Consider the following 16087-nt stretch of genomic DNA (forward strand, 5'->3'; position numbering starts at 1 on the left):
ATCCTTTCTACTCTTAAAGTGAGACTAAATAGGCCAATAATAGGAATATCAAGAAGATGATTTAACTATATTAATTCTAGAAAATATGAAACAGAAATTAAACGTTTTGTGGAGGCTGAGTAGAGTTAAAGTGAAAACCTCTTCTTTCCCTATCATATCTCTTTCAGACCAATTAAGGAAGGTATTGATTACATTCTGTCTTAGGAGAAAGTAATCCTCATTAGTATCCTTTATCTGACCTGTCCTTTTCCCATTACAGGGGAAACAACTTCTAATTTAAGATCAAGAAATTACTTTTGAGAGGAACAAATATCTCAAACCGATGAGGAAAATTGAGCTTTTTCTCCATTTGCTACTGACCTGAAATCTGCAAAGTACTAAACACTTGTCACTTCTGGTCATTTCTACCCCAAATTGAATAGAAATTACCAAGAAAGCTTTGTCTGGCTTTACAACTTTAGAATGAGTGACACTTTTGTGGCATTCACGTGACTGCTTGAGGTTTTTTTTTTTTTTTTTTGTAATCTTCTGACCATCTAGTTGATATTGTTAACTCAGTATAGTTCAGCTGTTGTGCAGCCTGCTCTTCCATTCAGATCAGGTTTGTCTGTCCCTGAAAAGCTTTGAGTCAGAATGCTAATAGTTCCATTTTTAGCTTAAAAATCATGATACTTTAAAATATTAGGGTTGAATTATACCCTTTCTCATCTGTGATTCACTAAACTGAGACAGGATTATGTTTCATGCTTTTTCATGTAGCCATCAGACCTTGAAACTTTCTTTGAGAGTTTTTTTTTTTTACATATTTCCTTCAGAAGCTGCAGTTTTAGTAGTAATAAAAATATTTCAAGTGTTGTAATGAAATAAGGATAACTGGCAGCACTCTTTGCAGAGAAGGTTTTGCAGTGTGTGTTTTTCTTTTTAAGCAATGCTGAAGATCAGCTTCCCTACAGTTTTGCTTTGTTATGCTATTAGAGCGAGGCGGGATCTGAAGAGCAAGGGAAAAGAAGATATTTGGGCAAATGGAAGAAAGGAATGGGTGAATACGTAGCTCAGGGAAGATTGGTGTGTGTGAAATGAGCAGAGAAATGTTTGCAAGACTTTATTTAAAGAAATATCAGATGAAGGAAAATTTAAGCAAACTAGATGTAGAATACTGATGGACAGAAGGGAGTGTAGGATTGGTTTTGAAACCAAGATTAACTTGCGCTTTTTTAGGTAATCACAAACTGCAATTGCATGTTTTTTACTTCTTGTTATAAATTGTTCTATAACGTTCCTGAGCACTATACATGTCTTACTTCCTCACAGGGGAAACTCTGGCTGTACCTTGTCCAGTAAGGCAATTTGACTGGATACAGGAATCTTCTCATATTCTTGAGTTTTATATTCAAAATATTTTATAGTACTGTAGTATATGCATAGGGTCTTACATAATTTTTAGCACTTTAAAAAACCACTAGCTTTTTTATTTATTTATTATTATTTTAAACTGTGCTGTCAGTGCAGTGAAATGATTGTATTCATTTGTGTGGCCTTCCAGAAAACCTGTTTTTTCTTGGAAGCCTTATCTAAAATAAAAGACCAAGCCTCAAAACTGTAGAAGTGGTTAAATGTGCTGTGGTTTTAATTGAAATCTCTCTTAAATCATTTACCATTTTACACCTTTGACATAATGCTCTTGTACAGTGGTCCTAAAGATAAAGCCATTGAAGATTGTATTTGAAGGAATGAAGATAGTTTTTATCGGTGTTCTTTTAGGATCGACCACAAGGACCGAATAGTGCTCCCAAAGAAATACATTTGGATGAAGATGACTGAACATGCAGATCCAAAGGCCTTTTAGGATATGGTGAACCTTTGGCCTTGGATGAAGAACATTCTTGGATGAAAGAACTCCAGCTGAAAGACAAAGTCTTTGCCTTGATATTTGCAGAGATATGAAAGATAAAGGAAACAAAGATTTGCAGCTGAATTCTTGCAGGGTGCACTTACAGTGGCTGACACTGGCAAGCAGCCAGCCTGCCTCATTACTGTGGAATGTCACATCCTTGCACCCCTTCCTGTTCTCCTATAACTCCCCAAAAGGGTCAATTTTTTATTTTTTTCTGCTTTCTAGTTGCAAACTACACTAACAAATTTTAATTGCTAGGTTCTGCATTAAAACTGGCATTCTGCGATTGATGTGCATCACGTGTAGCTAATATGCAGAAAATTCACACTACACTTGGTTCACCAGAATATCATACTGTGCTTGTATCTGCAGCTGAACAGGTAGTTAGATAATACTCTTGTTTTTCTTTAGTGACTTACCCAAGTTTAAAATGTCAAGAATTCAGTGAGTCAATGAACTGACATTCACAATGTGGTCAGCCTTGACTACCTGGGCATTCGAACGGATTTCTTACTCTAACATATTGAACTATGTTAAGTCGATATGGAGACATCTAGTGACTTTGTAAGTTTCCTTACTAAATATTCAATATACTTGAAATTTGATTATACATTTGACTATTTCACTTTTTGAAGTGTCCTTATTTTCACTTTATTATTAAATGCAGGTCTGCTGGACAGTTTTTGTTTAGATTTTTAGAATATGATTTGAACCACAGATTTTATATAATAGTATTTGCTAAGGTGACCATCAAAGCATGTTTGTATACTGGCATGATACCTGATATGTTAGTTAACTGAGGGATTTTTCCTTAATTTAGAATGTGTCAAAAACAAATGAACAGACAAAATAACCAAAACCCAGAGACTACGTAAGAGAATTGCCATACCAAAGTTTAAAGGGCTCTGTCTCTCCCTGCATCAGTCCCCACAAAAAGAGGCTTAATGACTTTCACTGGCTTAGAAGTAGGAAAAATTCTATAATTCTTCTGCTTGCACATCAGCTCACATGCTACAGTACCTTTTGTGCCAACTGGGCTTGCATAGTAGGTATGTAGAATTTAGACATCTATGGTATCTCTGCTCAAGGACAGACTTGAATAGTAGCAACTATTCAATACAAACAAACAAAAAAGTATCCTCCAGGAAGGTAGCATAGGTAAGTCTGTCCTTATCAGATGTGGACATATTGTCTACTTCTTCCAAATGTTCTCTGCAACTTGTTGAGAAAGTTTTTCTTTAACAGCTACATCTTCATGCCCAGCCAACCCATGTCTAGCTTTACAAGCAGTTCTAGAAGGTGTTTTCAGTCGAGACGTAGACTTTTCTAAATAGTAGTACAGATACTGTCTCTTAAACCTTAGCTTTTGTCCTGAAGAACCGGGAGACGTTAACCTTTCTTCAATCAGTGATTTTGCTTGCTTGTATTCTCTTCTGGCACCTACCTGTCTATCTTCTCTCTTCTCTGACCTTAACAGGTCATAAATATTGTGCATGACAATTGGAACTTTTGTTTACTGCAAGGTTTCTGTACTGGGCTGATTAATATAAAATAGTTCATACTGAGATGCATATGCATGTTTGTGTGCAAGTTATTAACATTGCTTGCATCGAGCCTATTGGAATCTGTATATACATAAAGGTATGACTAAAACCAGATAACTAGACACTGGACAGTTAAACTCTATTGTTTACTACTGAACTTTGATGTACTGATGCTGTTTTGTTATTTCCCTAATAAAGGAACCCTTTATCAATGCTTTGATATTGAATAGTGTTTATGGCAGAAGCTTAGGGTATTGTTCTAAAAGGAGACAAAAAGCCAAGAGACAGGGTTGGCTTCACAAAAGCAATATATTTCTACAGTAGTCACACCCCAAAACAGGTCAAGTCAGCCATGGGTTAACTTGGAATAACAATTTGACTTAATTTTCACCCTCTCCCTTTGCCACCATTAAAATTGATCATCATTGCCAATTTTACATGTTTCTCCCATGTCAGATAATGTTTCTGTGTGATTGTGCAGCCCTCTGTAAAGATGGGGCTACATCTCTTTTGGGTTAGCAGGGCAGTATCTGTTGTTACAGAGCCATGTTTCCATGTGTCTGTTCTCGATAAGGTATAAAACAACCCACTTGTTGGGTATGTTTTCGATCCATCTTAGGGCTTGGTTCTGGTGCTAGAGCTGCCATGCCCTATCAAAAGTCTGTTGCTGCTTCTAAAAGGCAAATAACAGTCAAGATTAGGCCACAATATGTTTGCTTTTTGTTGTTTTCCAGGAATTCCTCTTACCCAATTTTTTCCCCCTCATGTTAACCATCAGTAGCACTGCTGTGTTGGTAAATTTTCATTGTTTGTCAGCTGGAAAAATGCTGTTTATGTTCATCTCCTTGGTCGCTGGTATGGCTTCCTCTAACTTTGATAGAAATTCACCATACCTAATATGCTAACTGCTTAATTAAAAGCACTGTGAATATATATATTTCAATTATAAAGACACTAGAGGGGTAATTCCTAGTTTTAAAACTGTGTAAAACCTTGTTCATGTGCTTAGAAGTTCTTTACTTCAATCATCTCACAGTATATCTTAATGTAGAAAGGACATGGGAAACAACTTCAGTAGAGTCCTCTTCTATTATTATTATTTATTTATTTTTCGTGGGTGGAGTGGGGTAAGGGCTCTTCCTTTGCCTTTGAATATGAACCTCTGTGCCTGACTGAAAACTCTTCTGCCATGGATTTGGAGGTGAAAGAATTCAATTTTTTATTTGAGGCAAGACAAACTTTTGTTTAGAATCAGTGAGACAAATCACATGGGGGCTTTCTTTTAACTTCTGTTTTCTTTGTCAAAGAAGAGCATAGAGGGTGACATATATACTGCACACAGATTAGGTGCTTGGTTTTGGGGATTCATTTATCATGGAGACAAAACATAACAAGATCCTGAGGCTGAAAGTCAGAGTTTGATCAGGAAAGATGATACACATTTTAAAAAGCCAAAGTATTTTATTATTGGAATGCATCATTCAGGGAATATGATAGATTTTCCATTAGTGGAAGTCTTTGATCAAAACTGCTGATCTTTCTAAAAGAAGAGCTGCCTCAAGAGCAAGCAGCTGAACGTGATGCAAGAATTATTGAATGAGGGCTTTTTGTCCTTTTTTATGCAGAATGAGACAGATATGGGTACCATAATACCACAAATAGTAGTGGTTGTTGTAGAAAACAGATTAAACTTTAGCCGCAGAAGTGATGCTAAGAGAAAAATATTAATGGAGTGTAAAGTAACTCTACCTTGTGCTGCTAGCATCAGAGAATGTGTATGATGCATGCTACAGTTCAGTTTCTTATAGGTAATCCTGCGTCTGCACAGTCCCAGAGATGCCTGTTGAGGCAGATGGGCACTTTTCTGCAGGCAGGAGACTAACAGAAAAAATTGCACAACTTTTAGCTTCATAGGTCAGAACTATGGGCAGCTTCAGGAGGAATGTGTTTTTTTAATAGTTAAAATGTTTACACAGAGTTAAATTCTAAATCAATTTTAGGAGAGGGACATAATTATCATGTTATGATACAACCTATGTACAGGTATGGTATATTCCCTTCACTGGGCCACTGTAGTTGTCAGTGGTGGTGTAACCTATCCAATAGGTCCCTGGAGCATAGAATCATTAAGGTTGGAAGAGACCTTCAAGATCATCTGGTCCAGCCGTCACCTTACTACCAATATCACCCACTAAACCATGTCCCTAAGCACCAGGTCCAACCTTTCCATGGTGCAAATTCCTAGCTTTAGCTGAATTGGGATGAATCTCGCCTGCACTGCTTTTGGACCCTTGACATTCCCATTTGTTGACATTCCCATTTGTTTCCATTCCGTAGCCTGGCAGTTGGGTGGAGAATGTTCCCAGGTCTGGTGTGTGGGACATGCTTCTTGTAAGATGACAGCTGAGAGCCAAGCCTACACTAGTGGTAACACTGCTCAAAAAAGGCTGTCTCCTAGACTTCAGTTATATACATTAAGCTTGTTTCCTGCTGTTACTCCTTAGTCACTAGAGAAAGAAAGATGTCTAAATTAGGTGCAGTGGACCATCCTCTGCAGCCTTTGTAGGTACTTAATTTTCCCAACTGATTTCAGAGGGTTTTGAGACCCTTTAAAATGCTCAACTATCTTCTTCATTCTCCTTTTCCCCTCCCTCCAGCTGCCTTCACCACATATCTGTGCCCCAACAACATGTTTATTGACAAGATTTTCCCTGTGTAGAACTCCCCAATGAATGAAGCATGTTACAGGATATATTCACAGCATCATCTTCAGTGCTGGATTACAAACCCACTGTAACATCAGACCCTACGTATGTTAGCCAGAACAACTCCCTTTTGCAATTCTGGGGATTTTTTTTTTTTTTTTTTGTAAATTGGCCAAACTACAGAATTAATTTTGCTGTCTTATGTTTTGTTATGAATGGCGTCTTCTGTACCATTATAGTCCTTTCAGCTGCAGCATATTATTCCTCAGATTTTTCATTAGTGGAGGTGATTAATAAAATCTTCAGGTGCTACAGAGCCCGCTATCCTCAGATACAAGGCTGTCATCAAGCTGTTGTACTTATGGACACCCCCGTGTCTTCTAGCTACAAGGACACTTTAAGTAAATACATTTCTAATTGTTTTCTATGGTTGCAGCATTAATTTTTGAATATTCTGAAGTGTGATGTCAAAGGAAGATGTTTTTATATTTTAACTCACAAGTATGTAGTACTTGCATGGTTAAATTTTCATAGATGTGAATCTCTGAAAACAAGAAGTGAGGTGTTTTTAATGACCACAAATTCATGTTTTCCAGAGAACATCATTTTCAAAGTTCTTTGTTCACATTGGCATCTGGATGTTTTTATGGTCCTAACTTTTCCCCATTTTATTTTCGCCTCCTCTACCCACCCCCCAGACTTCATTGCCTCCTCACAAGTTATTTATTTTGTAAAAGTATCCATAGGAAGAAAAGAAGGGATAGAAGTGGTAGTCAAGTGATAGGCTTCATTTTGTACCAAGTCATACAATTTAGTTTTCAGATAACAACAACAACAACAAAAAGCCAAACCTAAAATGTAATGCAAGTTGTCAAAAAGCTGACACTCTAAATACCAGAAAATATTAACATCTATTGTCAAGAAAAATAAAAAGTATGAATCACTCCATCTCCATGACACATTTCAAAACTGCTATACACAGCACAAATTATAGTGTGTTTGATGGTATCAGAGATAATAGTACTTGAGAGCTCCTCTCAGAGCACCCAGCGTTCCTACTAAAAGGGTTCAATTGTCTTGGCTTACAGTATAGAGCTTTAGAGAAAAGATTAAGGTTCTCTGAGGTCATCTTTGCTAAAAATAAAAGCTGATAGAGAATTATTGTTAATAACTTCAGTCAAAGGAAAATGTTTTTTATTTTTTATTTTGTGTATTACATTCTTACTGGAAAACAAAAATTATATCTACCTGTAAAATAGTGATTTATTTCCTTAGTGCCTTACAGCATCTTTCCAATATGCTATCCCCTTGTTCACCAGTGATGCCCTGCATGATCCTGCAATTTAATTCCTTCTATTGTCAAGTTCCTTATAGGCAAATCACGAATGATTCCCGTGCTCAGCAGTCATGTGGGTCCTAAACAGAGGAGTCAGAAATATGTCAGAAAAGGCTAAAATGTAAAAATCTTGCTTGTCTGAAAAGCTTATGAGAAATTGCCCTCCTTTAGAAAGGCCATCACTTCCAATTTTTCCTTGCATTGCCCTTAGCCAGTGGTTTCCTGTGCTTCAAGGAGATGGACAAAAAATGTCACTGAGAACTGTACGAGATGGTAGTCTTTCTCTAAGTGGCCACTTGTAGGCAGCATCTTGTTTCATTTCCAGGGAGAACAGTGAGAGATGACAAGTACTTTGTTCAGAGTGGTTCCTCATGGAAATTCTAAAACAGAACATTATTAATTGGCAACACAGAAGAAAAAAAATGAGCTGTAAAAGCATGTGTGTGGAAATCACAGTTACTTTCAAAGAGAAAACTATTCAAAAATGAAATAAGTGCAAAATTAGTTTAAATTAAACAGATTTTTTGATGGATTTTTTGATGGATTTGTTTTATTTAGCTTAGATTTTCTTTTTTTTTTTTGTTTTGTTTTGTTTTTGTGTGTGTGTTTTAAAGGACCCAACTGTAATTTATTTTAATTCATAAACTAATCTTCAGATTTCTACCTAAACAATGCAGTGAAATTTCACCTATACTACACGGAAAAGCACTGTGATATGTCACCACTGTAATATAAGTCATGTAATTATTTGATTTGTTATTCATGTGAAAAAAAAAAAAAAGGAAAAAATAAATGTAATTTCTGCTTTTAATGCTGAATTTTACCTTAACTGCAGAGGTGTGGCTCCTGCCTACATAATGAAAAGTTTGGTAGAAGGATCCCTGGGGAGGGCAGTCACAAATTTCTTGTGGTTACTGAACATAGAAATGGAGCAGATACCAAAAGGAAGAAGAAGATTTAGAACATAAGATGTATTTATTAATATATCAACCTAATTGGAAAGAAAAAAAAAAAAGTCAGCAGGGAGAATTGACTGACATATAGTACATCTCTTTGAAGATGAAAAGGTCATTGAAAAAGTGTTTTCTGAATAGGCATGCGTTGTGTGTCTCTGGGGTTAACTGCAGTTTTAAAAAATACAAACAAAAACGTTTTTTAATTATGTTTTCTTTAGGTTGTCTTCATTACAATGTCCCAGTTGCCTCTAGCAGTTCATTAAGAAATGCAAATACTGTGCAACTTGTAATTTGTTCTTTTGACCCTGCACATATAGACCAACTCAAAGGGATGGCAAGTAGCTGATTCTATTCTCTTTGGTGCTTGACCACCAGGATTGTGTCCCTTAATCTACTCCCTGATGTCTGTACAAAATTCTAGGAGTCAAGGGACTTCCACGTGCTGTTAGAGACAGAATTACTGAGTCCAGCTGAGTGTGCAGTTGCTACAGTTTTTGGTGTTTTTTTCTTTTTTAGAAAATGAGGTCTGATGAGATCTTAGTTTTGTCCAGTAAGTTCTACTTTCTTTCCTCAGTGAAAGAACAGAAGATGAAAGTAGGTGTAGATCCAGTGATGTTAAAAGGGTAAATCACTTCTTTGAAGGTGAAAGGTATGTGTGGATATGATGGTGCAATATGGTAGAATAACTGGTAGAATAACTTCCCAAGACAAATAACGTAAGCACTGCTGTTTGAGATGGGTGAATAATGTAGGTTGAAAATTATGGTTGAAATTCTGGAGTCTGAAACAAATCACAGTATTAAAAGAACATAGCAAGTGGCCTGCCCATATGGGTATAATTTCCACCATTTTCCAAACTTTTTTTTTTTTCCATACTGTGAAATTACTTTCAGAGGTCCTATTCAGCTTGGCGCTGGCCTCAGTGGTCCTCAGTATTTTATCCATTTGTGTCTCTCTGCGTATTTCTGTCATGAGACAGAGTTTTAGGGTCGTAGGCACAGAGAGGATTTCATTGGCAGAAAGCATGTTTGTGCAAAACGTTGATGATGTAAGCAGCGTCTTGGATAATATGGCCTGAAAATGAAGCTGCTAAGAAATCTTCAAATCAAATGTGGTTGTGTCCAGGAGGAAATCTTTTGCATTAGAAATTGTGCTGTAGCTTGCTTCACAGGCTTGGCAGCCCACACTCCCTCTGTTCTGTGTTATCTCGTTAACATTATTATTTGGGAGCCAGAGTCAAACACTTATATTGGGTAACAGTTATGACTACTTGACACAATGTCAGTAAAATGCATTTTTTTTTTATAATTAGAATTTTGACAGGAAAGAGAGGAAGAGGCACAAAATGAGAAATTAGTTATTTCCTGTGCCTCTGTCATTGCCCACATTAAGCTTCACTGGTGCATTTTGCATGATCTCATGGCAGTCTCTTCACAGCAGCCTGTTCTCTGCCAGATTTAAAGACAGAGTGAAAATAAGGGGTGAGATAGAAACATTGCTGCTTGGCAAAATAGACCTTATAAATTTATTAAGTTGCAAGAGGTCTGAGACAGAATACTGTAACTCTATTTTTGCTGGGAATCTGGGTTTATGAAAATAATAGGAATTTGAGATAAAACTTTCCTAAATGACAGTGAAGTTTTTATTGTCCAAGGGCAGTCAGTTTGAGTAAATTCTGATGAGGTTTAGGGCTATTATAAATTAAAGGCTTTTTCCTGTTTCTGAAACAGAGCTTATTTTCTCACTCAAAAAGAAAGATTCAACCCCCAAGTCTTTAATATTGAGCTCAGATTTCAGAGATTGCTGATCTCTACCTACCAGCAGAAATCTGCCACTGGACCTCCATCTGGGACTTACACTGGTGTGGCTAATGTCTTGCTATTAAAGTTATGCTGTGTCATCTTGGAAGGAGGTGCTCATTAAGAACGGGCATGCCTGCTTATAAGAATAATCAAATAATATTTAAGGCTTTCGGCAAAGCATTTTTAATCAGCAATACTGACAGCCCTGTCTAAATTCTGTTATTTGATTTTTAAAACCAGATTAATTTATCACTCTTTTTCCTCTTGTTGTTTTTCCATATCTTTGTGCCTAATTCCATGTCTTATTTAGGTTATCCACACACCTATTAGTCACCAGTGAAATTAAAATTCCCACTGGGCTACACACAGTGCCATCATTTGGTAGGAAGAGTCCTTACACAGAGATGTTTCCTTTATAGTTGAACAGAAGTAAGCAAGGAAACAGAAATACAACGAGGTAAAGTTACTTGACTAGGGTTGCAGAACAATTAAGAGGCAGAGCAGAGATTTTTTTCCAAAATTTCTTGAGGTTGATTGAATCAGCTGAGATTTAAGAGTGTGGAGTCTTTCTGCTTTAGGAAGAGGAGATTTACAATAAATAGTAACAACCCTGTGACATTGCTTTCTTTTTATTTTTCTTCTAAGATCAGTGAAATTTGTATGAACTTTCTACACTCTTTCAGAAAAGTTTGTATAGAATTACAAGTAATATTGTAACACAGTTCTGTGTGTGCTCTTCCTTCAAGTTTGACACTGACAAAAAAAAAACACTTCATTTGTTTATTTCACTGAAAGTGGAAACTGAATTTTGATAGCTAGTAATTCAGTCAATATTGCATCTTGCTAATGATTTATGGGCTTAAGTGTGTGTTTTGTTCTTCAGGCTAGTGCTGCAATCAATATGTGTGAACTTGTCCCTTCTCTATTTGTATTGTATTATTCAAATGTAAATGATGGGCAGTATATGGCAATCTGAGCAGAATTCAGTAACTCTTCAGCGTTCATCAGTCTCCTTTTCCTAACTCATGTCCCTCATTTAATCTGATTCACCATCTTTCTCTGACATTTTAAATCTCTGACAGCATGCTATGTTTAGACACAGTTGTGGCCTGTTCTGCGGATGACTATAGGAACTTCTTTTTGTTTTGTGTTAACAGATGTGTATGTCTGGATAGTGATCAGATTAATTGGAATAAAGTGAAATAAATCTAAGCTTTAAAAGGTCTGTATCTCATTGGAACTGTTATAAAAGTAGATACAGGAGGTGAAGCTTGAATTGAGAAGTTCCTGTTAACACTGGTTGTGGCCACCAAAAGCACAACATTTCATCTCTCAATTAACAGGAGCCCAAGTTTTGATCTATCAAGCCCAACTGATTTTCTGTTTAGTCGTATTTGTTCAGAAAAGCATGCAGGTGGACAAATGTTGAGAAAAAAAATCATACTCAAGATTGCAGTGAATCTGCACAAATTTTTGCTAGAAATTACCCCTACATGTATGAATTTCTCATGACATGTATATCCTGTCACTCTAAATCAATCAAATCTTAATAAAGCCTGGATGCAACTATTCAGGTAAAGAACATGGACTTCCTTAAGAAAGTAAGGCAATATTCAAATGTCAGTATTTGCTGAATTCTCATACTCTTGTGATTCAATGAAATATGGAAAAAGTAAAAGTAAAGATGATGTTATGTTTTATTTTTTTTTCTAAAGTAGATGTTATTGTCTTTTAAATGACTAACTAAAAATTGTCACCTGTATTTAAAGATAAAACCTAAACTGATTAAAAAAAAAAAAAAAGGAAAACATTTCTAATATTATTTTTCTGTATTCTTGCAAAATTTACCTGTAAACTTTATTTGGGTGATTGCACTAATAGTGGGAAACATGCATGGGAATGAATAAATTGTTGGTTGAAATTAAGAAATCTGCACGTTTGTAAATACAAGCAGGGTTGGATTTTGATGAAACATCAAACATGGTGACAATTTTGCCATTAAACAGAGAACTATAGAGAAGCATTCATTGTTACAATGTCATACATTGTTACAGGGACTTTCTATGCATCTTTACTGATGTTCTCATATTAAACCAGTGCTTTCACAAGGATCCCATTGGTTCCAGAAGTTTCTGGAACCTTTTGTATAGATCTTCCTTTTCCCACAAAGAAATGTACATTTTAAATGGACCCTATCCTGGGTATGAAGGTTATTAAGTAATTCTTCAGCATCTTTGTAAAGAGGAAATATATATATATATCTGTATAAACAGGTGTATGTATATAGGTATATGCAGTCTGTGCTTGCATGAGGAATGAAAAAGTGCATATGCTGTAAAAGAATAACAAATGCTTGCTTATGTCAACTGGTAACTATTTTTTTCTGGATATTGCTAGAACTACTTGTGTGTGCATATTGATGATGGTAGAGCAAAATATATCATGACTGAAAATGGCTACCTGACTCCACCACTGCTACTGAGACCTGGAAGTCTCTCTCTGTTTTCTGTTATAAAGCTCCATCTTTTTTGCCTGTGCGTTTTGCATATAGAAGCCGTAGGATTTTTATTATTATTTATTTATTTTTTAACTCTGTGCTTTCAGGTAGAAAGTGAGGCAAATTAGCAGGTATTTGCACTCTAGGTGGAACAAAGAATCTGCACAGCTCTATGGAAACCTCACAAAGATTTCCTGAAACTTTATAGCATCATACTAACATCAGAACAGGATCCAACAGACATAAATGACAGCTCTATAATTTCACCTTCCAACATAATATTCTTGGAACCTCATAAAAATGCAAAATGAATTCCTGCTAAAAAATGTACAATGTTACATGTACATGTTACTCTCCTTATCAATGATGATTTTTTCAAGGATTTAAAAGTTGATGGAAAGAGGGTCAAATCACATTTAGTCTTGATAAATGTCACAGAAAAAAGAAAAACAGAAAAGGATGATTATAAATGGGATGTATGTGTTTCAAGTTGTACTCTGAAGCATTTTCTATTTGTTGTCGCAGGATCATTCACATTAAAGTCACAGGGAAATGGGTAGCAAAGTGATTCTTCTTCTTCCAGAAGTGTATTAAAACTCACTGATATTTCATAATAGTAGCATAAGGGGGAAATAATTGACTGTATCTTGTCACATGGGCATACATTATAATCTAACCAGAAATCAAACATAATCGTATTCCTTTATATGAGATGTTTATAAGCTGTCAGAAATTAAGTCATAGGAGAATAATGTTAGTTCATAAATCAGTAAATGAGATCAGATAAATAAATTGGTGAAAATGTGTAAATGCATGTAGAGTGCTTTTGTTCTCTTTCTTGGCTTGCTCTCTCTTTGCTCTTTTAGTATTTGTTCTCCCATTGGCTGAATGTTTAGTGAGAGGAATATATAAAATGTAGGATTTATGAGAGCTTCTGACATTTATGGTATTTTTGATTAACACTTTTATTATACTTGTCTGAAAAATAATTCATTATTTCAGCTTTTCTTTGTAGTTCTCTAAAAAGCTGCCATGATCATCAAATAGATCAGGGCATGTAATAAAAGCCATACAGGCAGTAGTAGAACATACTGTCATATAACCATTAAGACTGTTCTAGGAGCCAAAATGTTGGAACTAAAAGTATTTTTAATGACTTGAAATTGCTTGAAGTGCTTTCTGAGAGTTGAAGGGTGCTGATTTATTTATCTAGTGTACTTAGCTAAATTAATTTGGATAGAACTACTTTGCTTTTAATCCTCTTACAGTGAAATTTATGTTAATATTTTTAGATGCATCATTTTCTCTGAAGGATAGAGTTATAAGATAGTGGTCTGAGCATTGTCATTAAATAAGAAAACGTGAAAATACTAGCCAAAAAATGACTGCAATCTTACCTGAACTATAGTCATATTTTTTAGAAGTGACCTTGCAAGAATGCAACATTTTAAAACTATCTTCTCTTTCTCTGTTTAGTTAGTCTTTTAATATGGCAAGAGTCAGTAATGCAAGTGCATCAACAACTATTTAAGTATTTTTTTTTCAGTTCTATATGAATGAATTTATTGCTCCGTCTTTCTCTTCTCTTTTTGCATTGAATTCTTTAAGTATCCAAGAATGGCCAGCTCAGAGCTATGGCCCTCATCCATAGCCTGACCCTGATGCGAGCCTCCCCTCTGTCCTACTTGCTATTTGTTACACTTTCACTCTAAAACTGATTTTTATCTGTAGATTGTTATCAGAATTACTAAAAGGAAGCGTACCTCTTAGTACACTCTGTATTATTCAGAGGGATCTGCATATTGTGGATGTAATTAGCAAGTTAAAGGTCTCAGTGTTTTTGATTTTACCCTCTTTTTCTACTGGTTGAAAAAGCAGACTGCTCAGCTGGATTTATCTCCTTGGCACCTATTGTTTGCATTATTCTACAGACTACATTGCTTCTTACAGGAAACATGGTAGCTTAATGTCCAAACTTCTTCCTTGTTAACCACTACTGTGATAAATCTGTCCTTATCAGTGAGAGTAGCTCCTACCAAGAACTTTTCCTGTCATACCTTGTAGCTCTCCCAGAGTAATTTTGCCTTGTGCTCTTCCTATGAGACTGATAATCCTTTTTCCTTCATTCTTTCGGAGCACCTTCACTAGCTGGATCTTTGTTGCAATTACTATAGTAACTGAATATCCTTCATGAACATCTGTTCCTCCAGAGGCAGGTTTACCTGTCCGCAGGTATGTGCTTTACCTTCTACATCTGCTTGTTTTCTTAGGTTTGGCTCTAGTGAAAGAGAGCAACCCACAGATTTAGACACAGATTGAAAAGATATTTGTTTGTTTCTGTTGACTCATGATTACAGATTTCCCACTGCCAAGCTGCACCACATTCTCTTGGCAAAAATGGTTGTATTATGCAGCCCAGCTAGGATATTTGTTGTCAAAGTCTCTGGGCACTGGAGAAACTGGGCAAGTCTCAGAAAGTTTAGGAAAAAAAAATCTGCTTTTGACGTTGAGTATCAGTTTTATACTTCCTTTTTGATGATCTAGGAAGTCCAAGCAGAAATATACCCCATAGCAATATATACGTACATATAGTATTTAGATAGTATAAATAGAATGGTCTGAGAGCAAGAACTTCTCATCATTGTCATTAATTTATACTTATCAATCTGGTCTATCTGTTTGGTCTGCCTTATTTTTCCCCTCCTTCAAAATGTTTAAAAAAAATGTGAAAAATATTTAAAGATTTTTCATCTTATCAGAGAAGGAAGAACTATGTATTTCTTCTATGAATCATGTAAAAAAGATTCTGAACATTTAATGGGAAGGACAGAAATTAAACTTTTAGAGTGTTTCAGAGAACTTAAAAACAGGGAAACTTGGTTTCTTAAAATATCTTATAATAACCAAACTTCAGTGAAGTGGCATTGTGGAAAAATTTATGATTTTAACAATCTCATGGAATGTGGTATCTTTCAGTTTCTACATCTTCTGTTCTAGCATTTGCCAGGTCAATAAAAATGTTCAGGTATTATTTCACTCATAACTGAAGATTAGTATGGCAGGCTCCGCTTAATTTTTTTCCCCCCAACTTAAATGCCTGCATTGTGCAATCTCTGCCAAAACAGCAGTACCTAGGAACCTGCTTCTAACTGCATAAAGGGGAGTGAACACAGCAGAACTATGGAGCTATGGATATGGATTGCTTTATGCCTTTCTGTGAGTAGGTAGGCAGAGTTGTTTCAGAGTCCTGGTTTTCTTCATTGATAAACTTGATTTATTTATTTATGGATCAAGGGAAGAACTAAGAAATAAAAATAAAAAATCACTGGGACAAAAATAATGGTCAGTTTTTC

General features: G+C 35.8%; 1 protein-coding gene across 19 annotated transcripts in view; it reads left to right on the forward strand.

Moving 5' to 3' along the window:
• ATRNL1 (attractin like 1) overlaps positions 1-16087 on the forward strand; it is a 519713-nt gene that overhangs the window by 422503 nt on the left and 81123 nt on the right. For 2 of the 19 annotated variants that reach the window (XM_083844133.1, XM_083844113.1), the window contains one exon: positions 1762-3653. The exons of the other annotated variants lie outside the window; for them this stretch is intronic. In XM_083844133.1, the coding sequence (XP_083700259.1) occupies positions 1762-1821 (60 nt within the window). In that variant the 3' untranslated portion in view covers positions 1822-3653. Of the gene's footprint in view, positions 1-1761; positions 3654-16087 lie in introns of those variants that run through there. 19 annotated transcript variants of the gene reach the window in all.

This window comes from Anser anser, assembly GCF_964211835.1.
Source record: "Anser anser genome assembly, chromosome: 7".
Lineage (NCBI taxonomy): Eukaryota > Metazoa > Chordata > Aves > Anseriformes > Anatidae > Anser > Anser anser.